The 12,684-nt window shown below is 43.9% G+C and overlaps 1 protein-coding gene across 1 annotated transcript; it reads right to left on the bottom strand.

Annotated features, from left to right (window-relative positions):
* Positions 1–2,249: 2,249 nt before the first annotated feature.
* On the bottom strand, positions 2,250–12,420 carry LOC124141577 (retinol dehydrogenase 16-like). Its single transcript, XM_048383243.1, has 5 exons — positions 12,374–12,420; positions 11,262–11,593; positions 8,255–8,513; positions 6,842–7,005; positions 2,250–6,114 (listed from the first exon to the last, which is right to left on the bottom strand). Exons 2-5 carry the CDS (start codon positions 11,584–11,586, stop codon positions 5,870–5,872), a joined length of 993 nt encoding a protein of 330 aa, XP_048239200.1. The 5' UTR covers positions 11,587–11,593; positions 12,374–12,420; the 3' UTR covers positions 2,250–5,869.
* Between the last annotated feature and the right edge of the window lie 264 nt (positions 12,421–12,684).

The following is a 12,684-nucleotide window of genomic DNA, read 5'->3' as shown; positions in this document are numbered from 1 at the left end:
AACGCAGAGCGAGCAGTTCAATAATTCAGTGGGGGATAAAATACGTGAAAATGGGACCAATGACCAATGGGTGGGGTGAGGGTGGGGTGGGGGGGGGGGGGGGGGGGGGGGGGGGGGCGATACTTCAGGTTAAGGTATTTGGTCAGTAACACTTCACTTACGACCAAAATAGGCGGTGAGGTGAAATGTGGTTTACGTCGCCTTCAAGATGGTTGCACTTATATGGGGACGTGCATGGACCCTTCCCAGACACTGTCCCATGAAGATCCGGGGTAGAAAAGTTTTTCACTTACCCATACTTGCCGTGAGAGGCGACTATGCTAGTCGTAAATAGCGCCTAACGGGATCGGCTGATCAGCGCGCTGACTTGGTTGATGCATGTCATCGTATCCCAATTGCGTAGATCGATGCTTATGATGTCAATCATTGGATTGTCTGGCCAAGACTTTTTTTACAGACCGCCGTCATATAGCTGGAATATTGCTAACATACAGCTTACCAAACCAAAACACTAAACACACAGTATGCAGACTATCCTTAATACATTTATACCAGGCAGAGAAGTCACATCTTTTAACGTCTTCCGTGAATTGTGAATTGAACCATCTACGTGCAGTCCTCCGGCCAGATGTCCAAAATTAATAGTCGCAAATGTTCGGAACACATTCGTACCACTTGCTCATTTCTGTTGTCATTTTTAATTACTTATTCCCCGATGCATCCAATGCAATTCCTACAACTGAAATAATCTAAGATATGTCAAGGAAAGAAAGAAATGTTATGTTTCGAATATTTATCTCAACCAATTGGTATTTGGGGTTTCCAAGTAAAACATTAACCAGGAATCCATGTTAAACTGCGGCATGGTACTAACGGGATCGGGTGGTCAGGCTCGCTGACTTGGTTGATGCATGTCATCGTATCCCAGTTGCGTGGATCGATGCTCATCGTGTCAATCACTGGATTGTCTGGTCCAGACTCGATACACCTCGAATATTGCTGAGTGCGGAGTTAAACATCATAAACATCAAAACACACACATATATAGACTCCGAAACGTTGTGTTCCTCACGATAAAGACGTTCATGCGCTGCGTCACAATAAGCATTCCTCCCCCTGACGCTGGGACGTCGATAACAGATGCGCTGCCTGACATGCTGGGATAGTGCATAAATAATACAAAATTGCTGTGCAGAGTTGCTTCCCTTGAGCAGTGATCGTAGGTTCGAATCCCGGTTCGCCCCGATAATGTTGCTATGTTGTCAGCACCAGCACCAGCACCAGCATCAGCACCAGCATCAGCACCAGCACCAGCATCAGCACCAGCACCAGCACCAGCACCAGCATCGGCACCGGCACCAGCACCAGCACCAGAACCAGAACCAGCACCAGCACCAGCACCAGCACCAGCACCAGAACCAGAACCAGCACCAGAACCAGCACCAGCACCAGCACCAGCACCAGCATCAGCACCAGCACCAGAACCAGAACCGGCACCGGCACCGGCACCGGCATCGGCACCGGCACCGGCACCGGCACCGGCACCAGCACCAGCACCAGCACCAGCACCTGCACCAGCATCAGCATCAGCACCAGCACCAGCACCAGCACCAGCACCAGCACCAGCACCAGAACCAGCACCTGCACCAGCACCAGCACCAGCACCAGCACCAGAACCAGCACCTGCACCAGCACCAGAACCAGCACCAGCACCAGAACCAGCACCAGCACCAGCACCAGCACCAGCACCAGCACCAGCACCAGAACCAGCACCAGCACCAGCACCTGCACCAGCACCAGCACCAGCACCAGCACCAGAACCAGCACCAGCACCAGAACCAGCACCAGCACCAGCACCAGCACCAGCACCAGAACCAGCACCTGCACCAGCACCAGCACCAGCACCAGCACCAGCACCAGAACCAGCACCTGCACCAGCACCAGCACCAGCACCAGCACCAGCACCAGCACCAGCACCAGCATCAGCACCAGCACCAGCACCAGCATCAGCACCAGCACCAGCACCAGCACCAGAACCAGCACCTGCACCAGCACCAGCACCAGAACCAGCACCTGCACCTGCACCAAGCTTGTGGGTTTCACCGAAGTGGTAAACGTCTGAGACCTGCATCACTTGGGGCTTTCCTCCCACATTAAGCAGGCACGCCATGATATATAACTGAAAGGTTGTTAAAAGCGGCGTTAACTCAGCTCACTTACTCACACACATAGAGAACAGTGGCAAATAATTATCGAATGATCATATATATTTTATTAATATATTTGTAACGCGAATACATTGCGGTATACTAAATATACATATATTGCACATTAAAGCCGGTTCATTAAACCTGTTTTGAAAGTTCTCGTTGTGTCAAACATTAATAAAATACACGTATATCTAGTACTCCACATTTGATAGGAGGTCTGGGTTCCTGTGGGGACTGAATCAAACTGACTGATTGTCATACACACAGTAGTACCTGACATTTTCATGAAACTGGCATTGTTCAGTTTCATGTCAACATACTAAAGTTGAGAGTATATATGCAGAAAAGCCCTCTCTGGTACAAGTGATGCAAATACCATTGCAGAATTGACCATTAATGCGTTCTGGAGACTTTTTGTGAGTGGGGAGATGGAACATATGGAGACGGAAACCTCGTTAATCGGGACAACCCCGACCCCAGAGGAAATTTGGCCGTGATGATCAAAGGAGGAGGTCAGGATGAGGGCCCTTTATGGACCACTGGAAATTACAATTAAAATGTTCCGGGAAATACTACTACTACTATTATTACTACTTATTATTATCATCATCATCATCATCATCATCATCATCATCATCATCATCATCATTATTATTATCATTATTATTATTAAACGTATGGCAATTATCACGACATGTTCAAATGCTTGACACGTATCCTTTCTTACACTTTTAAATTGTGTACTTCTGATATTTCTCGTTCATAAATGAGCAAAAAGGGCCCACTTATCTGACATGAGAATATCAAGCAATGAGAACACCCGTGCCCCAACATGACTTTTGCACCCTACATGTACGTTTGCGCTTATTTAATCTGAGCCTCTTGAGGAAGTGAAACACTTGCTCGTGTTCAAATACTTTTTTTAAAATACTTCCCGGACAAATTCTAAAATGAGGCTGTTTTACACATATTTTCCTTACGTTACCATCCAGTGTTATGATAAGTTCAAAACATGGATGTTTTCAAATGAAATTAGTCTAGCTGTCATTCACGTGAACATGCTTCTATCATTATTGTGTAAACGTCGTAGATGAAGGCGACCTATTGTTGTACAGTAAAATACGGTTATAACGAACACGCTTATAACGAACCTACGGATATAACGAACTTACTTTTTTATCCCGACTATTTGCTGTAGTTATGCTGTATAAATGCTTATAACGTACTACGGTTATAACGAACTAAAAGTTGTAGTCCCTTTGAGTTCGTTATAACCGTACTTTACTGTACTATCTTTATAAATGAAACGATGTACATTGACGTCTTGCAAAGAAAAGTGTTGAGGTTCAATTGAAAGTTGAATACAGTAAAAATACGGTTATAACGAACACGCTTATAACGAACTTACGGATATACTGAACTTACTTTTTTGGTCCCGACTATTTGCTGTAGTTATGCTGTATATATGATTATGACGAACTACGGTTATAACGAACTAAGATTAGCAGTCCCTTTGAGTTCGTTATAACCGTACTTTACTGTACATAGTTAATGTGAAAATAGTATCACAATAAACACTGTTTATATTTCAGAAAAGATTCTGTTGCCAAGCAACCGTATGAACCGGTATTGTCAATAAAGCTAACCCACGTGCATTGTTCGGTGTTTACTTCTCTGAGAGGCTTGATGACGGTGTTGAAACCTATACCGAAATGTCCTACTTAATGTGATAAAGAAAGATTTCATACATATATTTTATCATTACTAACTTTTATCTTTTATTAACAAATCTTGACCTGCAACTTTCACAGTACTGAATGATTTCTGTCGCCGCAATCTCATTTTAAATTAAATCTTAGTCCCCGCTACCGCTAATCAAAGATTAAAGACATCCCGTTACGGGTCACGTCAGAACGACCGTTTTATCTGACCAATCAGAGCGTCGCTTACCAGATCGGGAAATTGTCATTTGGAATGTGTTTCTAAGTCATGCAACCTCGAAAAGGTTAACACGAGGCATTCCGAACGACAGTTATGGGCTGTACGTTGGATTGAGATAAACAATTGAAACCGTGGAAAGTACTGTCATACAATCTCGGCCATCTATTAAACATTCAGGACATATCTTTTGTTCAGTTTTCAAATTTTGAATCGATATTTTTCAAAGCGTTGTCTGGTATGGAGGTCGCCATTTTGAAACACGTGCCGTAAAACTCGAGAAAGCTGCTTTCTGATTGGTTAATGCCGACTGCTTGTTAGTCTTTTCATTGATCGGTCAAGGTCGCGAAAGGTCGTTCTGACGTGACCTGGGATGGTCGTGACGTGACGAATAAAGATACAGTTAATAAATAGGTATTTCGCAGAATATATTTTCACATTACACCATTAAACACACGTATGAGACAGGTACTAGGTACATGGGAACACAATCAGAATTATCTCCCCTTGAACTGGAGATGTTCGCGTACGCTTCAACCAATTGAACCTATTCGTCATAACTGTCTATAGTTACGAGTAATAGGATCAAGATTTCGTTTAAATAATGAATGATACCTTAAGACACGAAGTGCATAGAGATCCCTGAGCAGTGGGATTTAGACAATCTAGTGATGTTATTTACCAGGTGGTCGTAAAATAACGAGTTCCAGTAGTCACTCACGTTCGTGTCATCGTGACCCATTCGTGAACAACTCGTGTTATTCCGAGACAGGCCGAATAGCGAACTATTTCTTCTTGAAGGTTACGGAAAGGGGCGAGTGGTGACGAATGATCGTGACCAACTCATGTCATTCCGGGATAAGCCGAAATGGAGATTCTTGCAGGTTACGGAAATGGGCGAGTGGTGACGAATGGGCCTTCTTGAAACAAAAGACAAAGTTTTTGAATGCCGACAGTGATAAAAAGCATCGAGTGTATACATCGCCACTTGTATCTTTCCTTCCTTGTCCCAGAATGACACGACGCGAGGGGCCACGACGACAAGTGTTGTCTGTAAATATACAGTCACCTTTATATGTAGAGAAGACCTCCGCGGTACCGTCCATGGCAATATCATTGATGATTTGAACAATTTTAAGTTGTGCTGGCGTCTTGTGGCTGACGGTCTGGAACATCTGTTAAATGATCCGACATTAACGGGGATACGGTGAAACCTCGTTAATCCAGACAGCACCGATCCCGAAAAAATTGCCAGAATTATCAAATGTCTGCATTACGGAGTAATGTCATTTGTAAACAAAATTATACATAAACAATTTAGACATTTCTTTTGCAACTGATGGTAAAATACCATTGTCTGAAGCGTCTCGAGCAAGGATGTCTCACAAACTTCATTCATTCAGGGACAAGCCAAGGGCCTTCTTGTAGATACGGAAATATAATACTGTACGTTTATTGCATGCCAACAGCGAACGAAGACCGTCAAGTGTCTTCCCCCCAACTCATTCAAGATTCGAAGTGTTGTAAAGATTTGACTGCAGGATTTACCACAGGAACTAGGTCAATTCTTATTGTTAATCAGTGTCTTCGTCCCATCATGTGATGGTCGTCATTTGAATTGGAATTAGGAATTGACCAACGTCCATGTTTTCTGGTACTCTCAAGGACATTGGTGTTTACGATTTTTGTATTGAGTAAATGGTACCGTCCTTTTCACAATTTCATGATGGTGTCCCGCCATCCCGCGGTGTTGTCGTGCCTTCGGGTTGGATGTAATTGAACGTCAGTAATCGGTCCTTCATCCACAAGGGGAGATTCCACAACACCCGGAACACGATGTTAGCGTCTCTACCCACAATATAACGCGCCCGAGGGAAACGAGCAGTCACCGCGTGCACGTAGGCCCGTGTCACCTGTGACAGGTCAGACGACGTCAAGGAGTCAATGTCATGACAATGTTTCAACGCTGAAAGAACAAACAAGAGTGAGTGAGTTGGGTTTTTAAACAATCGTTTTTAACAAGATTCGCTTTGAACAGTATTACAGTTATATCGCGGCGTGTCAGCTTAATGTGGGAGGAAAGCCCGAAGTGATGAAGGTCTAAGACGTTTACCACTTCGGTGAAACCCGCGAGCACGGTATGGTGCTGACAAACCTTGAAACATAATCGGGGCGAACCGGGATCCGATCCGGATATATATATCACTAGGGCGGATAAAGTGAAACCTCGTTTGACAGGACCCCGTTAATCCGAACATATGGAAGCAGGAACTGTTACGAATAAAGTTAACAAAAGTACCACAATTCGTTAATCCAGTAATTTGTTCTGTTTATCTGTGTATTACCGTCCGGATCAACGGGTTTCACTGTATATTGCTTGGACATACATACATACCCTTGTCGACCCGTGTCTATTGTAATACATGTGCCATTGTACCCATGAAGATCCGGGGTAGAATAGGTCTTCAGCAACCCATGCTTGCCGTAAAAGGCGACTATGCTTGTTTAACGGGATCGGGTGGTCAGGCTCGCTGACTTGGTTGATGCATGTCATCGATCCCAATTGCGTGGATCGATGCTCATGATGTCAATCACTGGATTGTCTGGTCCAGACTCGATTATTTACAGACCGCCGTCATATAACTGAAACATTGCTGAGTGCGGCGTAAAACAACAAACCAACAACAACATACCCTTGTCCAGGTACTCTTCTCCGTAAAAGGCCTGGACGTCTTGGTGGGCATGCGCGAAGCTCTGTTTGTATTTCACCATCATCGTCTCTATCGGCAGAAAGTTGGTTCTGTAGAAGCCAGGTTGGAGGACGATGACAGACACACCTTGCCGGAACAGCTCAAGCCTGAGGGGACGAGTGAGTGAGATGGGGTTATTGCCTTGACAGTATTTCAGTGGTATCACGAGCTTAATGAGAAATGAAGACGTGAACGCCACTCACACATAATTAATTAATATGTAGGTATTAACATCCTCAAAGATCTTTTCGACCCTTCAAGATCCGGGGTAGAATAGGTCTTCAGCAACCCATGCTCACCGTAAAAGGCGACTATGCTTGTCGTAAGAGGCGACTAACGGGATCGGGATTTGGTTGATGCATGTCATCGTATCCCATTTGCGTGGATCGATGCTAATGATGTCAATCACTTGATCGTCTGGTCCAGACTCGATTATTTACAGACCGCCGTCATATAGCTAAAATATTGCTGAGCGCAGCGTTAAACAACAAACAAACAATCAAAGACGTTTTCGGAAACATCACAGATGTTGCATATTTAGTTAGGAAAATACAGCACAAAAGTAGTTGTGGGCCAACTCTAACACACCAGTTAGGAGTTATCTACCCTGGTGATGGTGTTCAGCAAAAGCCCTTTGAAGTTAACGTAAAAATAACAAACAGACCCCCTTTTTCTAAAATTTGTAAAACCTGTGTCCCGTTTAAAAAAACACTCACAGAAGAACTTCATTTCAAAGACACAAAACTAAAAAAGTATTTTACTCGCAATACTGAATCACCACACAGGCTCATGTACATGTTTCGTTTTTTGTTTAACGCCGCATTCAGCAATAGTCCAGCTATATGACGACAGTCTGTAAATAATCAAGTCTGGACCAGACAATCCAATGACTGACACCATGAGCATCGATTGGGATAAAATGACATGCATCAACCAAGTCAGCGAGTCTGACCATCTGATCCCGTAATTCGCCTCTTACGACAAGCATAGTCGCCTTTCGGGGCAAGCATGAGTTGCTGAAGACCTATTCAACCCCGGATCTTCACGGGTACCATGGCACATTATATTACAATAGACATGCGGATATGTCATACCGCATATAGATGTAAATATAAGCGAAAAAATACATGTGTTTCTGAGTTACTATCAGATAGTGATGGCACCAGAGTTTCGCCAGCGTATCCTGCCCCATCCGTGCCCCATGCCACAAACACATGCAAAGGCATGTGCTAATTCCCTTCTCATACATGCACTATTGTGGCTTTTCAGTGTTGAGAAAAAGAAGCTGTAGACTAAGACTCAAAACAACCTTTCAAGGGTACACGGTGGATCTTATTCCAAAGTTGTTTCACTAACCTGAGGCAGTCGGAAAATCCTTCCACCGCGTATTTGGATACCACATATGGTGACGGTCCCATACCAACTTTGGTCAGAATACTGGACATGTTAATAACTCGACCTTGACCTTCACGCAACAGAGGTAGAAATGACCTTGTGATGTCGACAAGGCCGAGGAGGTTGACAGACAGTGCGTGTGCGTAGTCTTGTCGCTGCAGCCAATCAACAGGTCCGAGAGATGCGGCTGTACCGCTGTTGTTGATGAGCGCCCATAGCCCTGGATGTAGTGAAGTCAGTGAATGAGTGAGTGAGTTATGTTTAACGCCGCTTGAACGGTATTTAAGTTATATCACGGTTGGTTTGTTGTTTAACGCCGCACTCAGCAATATTCCAGCTATATGACGGCGGTCTGTAAAATAATCGAGTCTGGACCAGACAATCCAGTGATTGACGTCACGAGCATCGATCCACGCAATTGGGATCGATGACATGCATCAACCAAGTCAGCGAGCCTGACCACCCGATCCCGTTAGTCGCCTTTTACGACAAGCAAAGTCGCCTTTTACGGCAAGCATGGGTTGCTGAAGACCTATTCTACCCCGGAATCTTCACGGGTCATATATCACGGAGTGCAGCTTGATGTGGGAAGAACACCCAGTGATGGTAAAACCAACTAATCGTTATCAGAGCGATTCTTGGGTTAGAACCAACGGTCATTTATTTCTGGCACAGTAGATCGAAACTTGGGTTCACGGGTTCCAATCCCAGATAGGCATCGATAATGATCTTCTTCTGTCAGTTTAGACTTTTCCTTTTACATCATTGCGTCCCTTGGGCACGCCAGAAACCTATGATTGTGGGTTCGAATCCCGGTTCGCCCCGATTATGTTTCTAGGTTTGTCAGCACCATACCCGTGCTCGTGGGTTTCACCGAAGTGGTAAACGTCTGAGCCCTGCATCACTTCGGGCTTTCCTCCCACATTAAGCTGACACGCCGCGATATAACTGGAATATTGTTAAAAGCGGCGCTAAACCCAACTCACTCACTCACTCCTTTCACATCATCGCGATGGGGTAGCCCAGTTGTTCAAGTGTTCGCTCGGCATTGCGAAGGTCCGGGTTTGATTCCCTACACGGGTACACTGTGTGAAGGTAACTTATGGTGTACGCGCCGTGCTACTGCTGGAACATTGCTAAAAGCTGCAGAAAACCAAACTCCTTCTACTTCAAGATGGAGTGAGTGAGTGAGTGAGTTGGGTTTACCGCCGCTTTTAACAGTATTCCAGTCATATCACGGCGTGTCAGCTTAATGTGGGAGGAAAGCCCGAAGTGATGCAGGTCTCAGACGTTTACCACTTCGGTGAAACCCACGAGCACGGGTATGGTGCTGACAAACCTAGAAACATAATCGGGGCGAACCGGGATTCGAACCCACAATCATAGGTTTCTGGCGTGCAACTCTGCACAGCGAATCGCAGCGCCTTAGACGACTGGGCCACCCGTGCCCCCACTTCAAGATGGAACACCTTAGAGTATGACGGACCTTATGGGTGAAAACTCATTTTGGCTTCTTCCAATATTTTAAAACTGTAGAATCGTAGGACCACAAAAATACATTTGATCAGCTTCAATTCATATTTATGGCATCAACATTTGGACTCATTTTCTGCAAATTCCCATTTTCAGGCTCATACTGTTTATGTAATAATTGCAGTTTTTAGATATAATGCCTGATTAATTGAAAGTTGACATGTATGCGGAAATAATTAAAGTTTCGTTGTGTTCATTGAAATTCCTGTATTCTGATTAGCTGAATTGGTCACGTGATATTGCATTCATTTCCCAATGAATGTAAAAGATTAAGCCACGCCCACCGAGGCGCACTACTTTTATTACTTCGGAATGTCGGGGAATCCCAATATTACAGCCGAGGGAATTCCCTTTCTGCTCACGTGTATCGTCATGCACAGGACATTTAGCGACTTTCATGCATATGCATTGTCCAAACAACCCTTTGAAACCGATGGCCGAGAATGAATGAAACAGCAAACGTGCAGGCTCGCTCACCTGTTTTTTTTCTGCTCGCCTCGGTTCAACTTTCATGTCTTCGGGTTTCCTTTCTAACTAGCATTTTTCCAACTGTGTTTTACCGTAATCAGGGAAGTAATGTTTGAATCTGGCGGTAACTGACCATGTTATTTGAAACAGCCGCCTTCTCCCGGACATATTTTTTCCAGTTCGTTACAGTCTGACTGTTGCAGTTCTTTTCGCCTCCTGTCTTAACTGACAGGTCCAATGAACAGTGTTTTGATCCTGATCTCCGTTGATTGGCTACTGACAGTGTAGGCGTGTCAATTTATGTGCATAAATTAAACAATCACCTGATTCATGTCACGCCACAGTATGTATTCCTACACCTGGAACGTTTATCAATCTCGTCATTTTTGTCTGTTTTGATATATACATCTGTTTTTGGTTAAACTTTTGTAGATAAAACATGTTTTATGCTATCGAATTTAATTATAAGCATTGACTGTGTATTCTTTTCGGTTCATTGAGGTATGAATCGAAAAACCAATGTGCAAACTTTTGTAAGAATCCGCTACGCGGATTCATACAGTTTGCACATTGGTTTTTCGATTCATACCTCAATGAACCGAAAAAAATACACAGTCAATCCTTAAATGCTTTGAAAAAATGTTCTTATTACATTTTGAACTAAGGAGAGAAAAGTACGAGTAAGGTGACGTCATACGGCTTTCTTTATGACGTCACAGCACAATTGTATCCTAGCAACCATAAGGTCCCCTTTCTCCTGGCGGGTAACATATACTGTGCAAATTGACGGGGGGAAACTCAACTCACACGTCTGTCGTATGGTTATGAAGACGACTTACGTTTCATTTATACATAACCTTAACGTCATTTATACATAACCTTAACGTCAACGTTAACTTATGAATAAGAACGACATACAACTGGTGAACAAGCCCGTCTATATTTCACTGTATGTATCTGTACGTACCACATCCTACAGGAATCCTTGACTTGACAAACTCCACAGCCTCGCGTATGCTGCCCTCATCAGCAATTTCCAGTTTGAAGGTCACAAGACGATTTGACGTGGCGGCTTCGAGTTCTTCAACACCGTTGTCGCTGTGGCAGGCAGCAAACACGTTGAAGCCGAGAGAGTCCAGACGTTTGGCCAGAAGGTTTCCAAAGCCACTGTTGCAACCCGTTATCAGAACATATCTGTTACCATAGTTACCAACAGTTTGTTTCCCTATCAACCACTTGGTAAATATAGTTACCACGACGATGGACACGGAAATGACGACGCAGAGAATCATGTTTTGTCTGTGATAGAAAAGAAAATACAAGTTCAATGATATTCCAAGAGATATACCCAGGGTATTATGAACAATGACATGATATAACTAGACATTCTCGTGATCTGGTACCTGTGACACATCTACGTCTGAGTCTAAACTGTCTAACGGTCTAGTACCAGTATCCAAATCCATCTAAAGACTGTCTAACGGTTTTGTACAAGAATCCATCTAGACTGTCTATCAGTCTTGTACCAGTATCCAGCATCCATCTAGACTGTCTAACGGTCCAGTACCAGTATCCAGTATCCATCTAGACTGTCTAACAGTCTTGTACCAGTATCCAGTATCCATCTAGACTGTCTAACGGTCCAGTACCAGTATCCAGTATCCATCTAGACTGTCTAACGGTCCAGTACCAGTATTCAGTATCCACCTAGACTGTCTAATCGTCTTGTACCAGTATCCAGTATCAATCTAGACTGTCTAACAGTCTTGTACCAGTATCTAGTATCCATCTAGACTGTCTAACGGTCTTGTACCAGTATCCAGTATCAATCTAGACTGTATAACGGTCGTGTACCAGTATCCAGGTTAAATCTAGACTGTCTAACAGTCTTGTGTCAGAATCCAGTCTGCGTCTAGACTGTCCAACAACCTTGTACTAATGTCCAATCTAGACTGAGCCAACATTACCCTTTACCAGACAAATAGTATTTGACTGCAAGAAAATAGTATTGAACTAACCTCACATTCAGTTATGTAGTCCCAATCACCATATGTGAGTGTGAAAATAATACACACTTACGTGTACGATAAGAGCGTAGATGCCGATATACAATGACCGAAGTGTGACCCAGATGAATTGCCTTATGTTGGTATTCCTCTGCATAGACGCTTATCAGTACATTGTTCCACGATTGTGTTGTCACGTGTGGTATAGTGTTCGGTGTTACGAAACGGAATGTTTCACAGCAAGATTTAAGACAAATGTAGTATTCTTAACTCGCTCCCGTGTGCTACCAATGTTATAAAACCCGTGGTAGTTTTGGTATCTGACGAGTTCACGACTTTCATACAATTAGTAGTATACGGGAGCGAGTTTCGTATTTTATTTAT

Source organism: Haliotis rufescens, unplaced genomic scaffold (genome assembly GCF_023055435.1).
Source record: "Haliotis rufescens isolate VD_foot unplaced genomic scaffold, xgHalRufe1.0.p SCAF_46, whole genome shotgun sequence".
Classification (NCBI taxonomy): Eukaryota; Metazoa; Mollusca; class Gastropoda; order Lepetellida; family Haliotidae; genus Haliotis; species Haliotis rufescens.
Note: the sequence above shows the minus strand (reverse complement) of the source record. Positions and strands in the feature narration are given on the sequence as shown.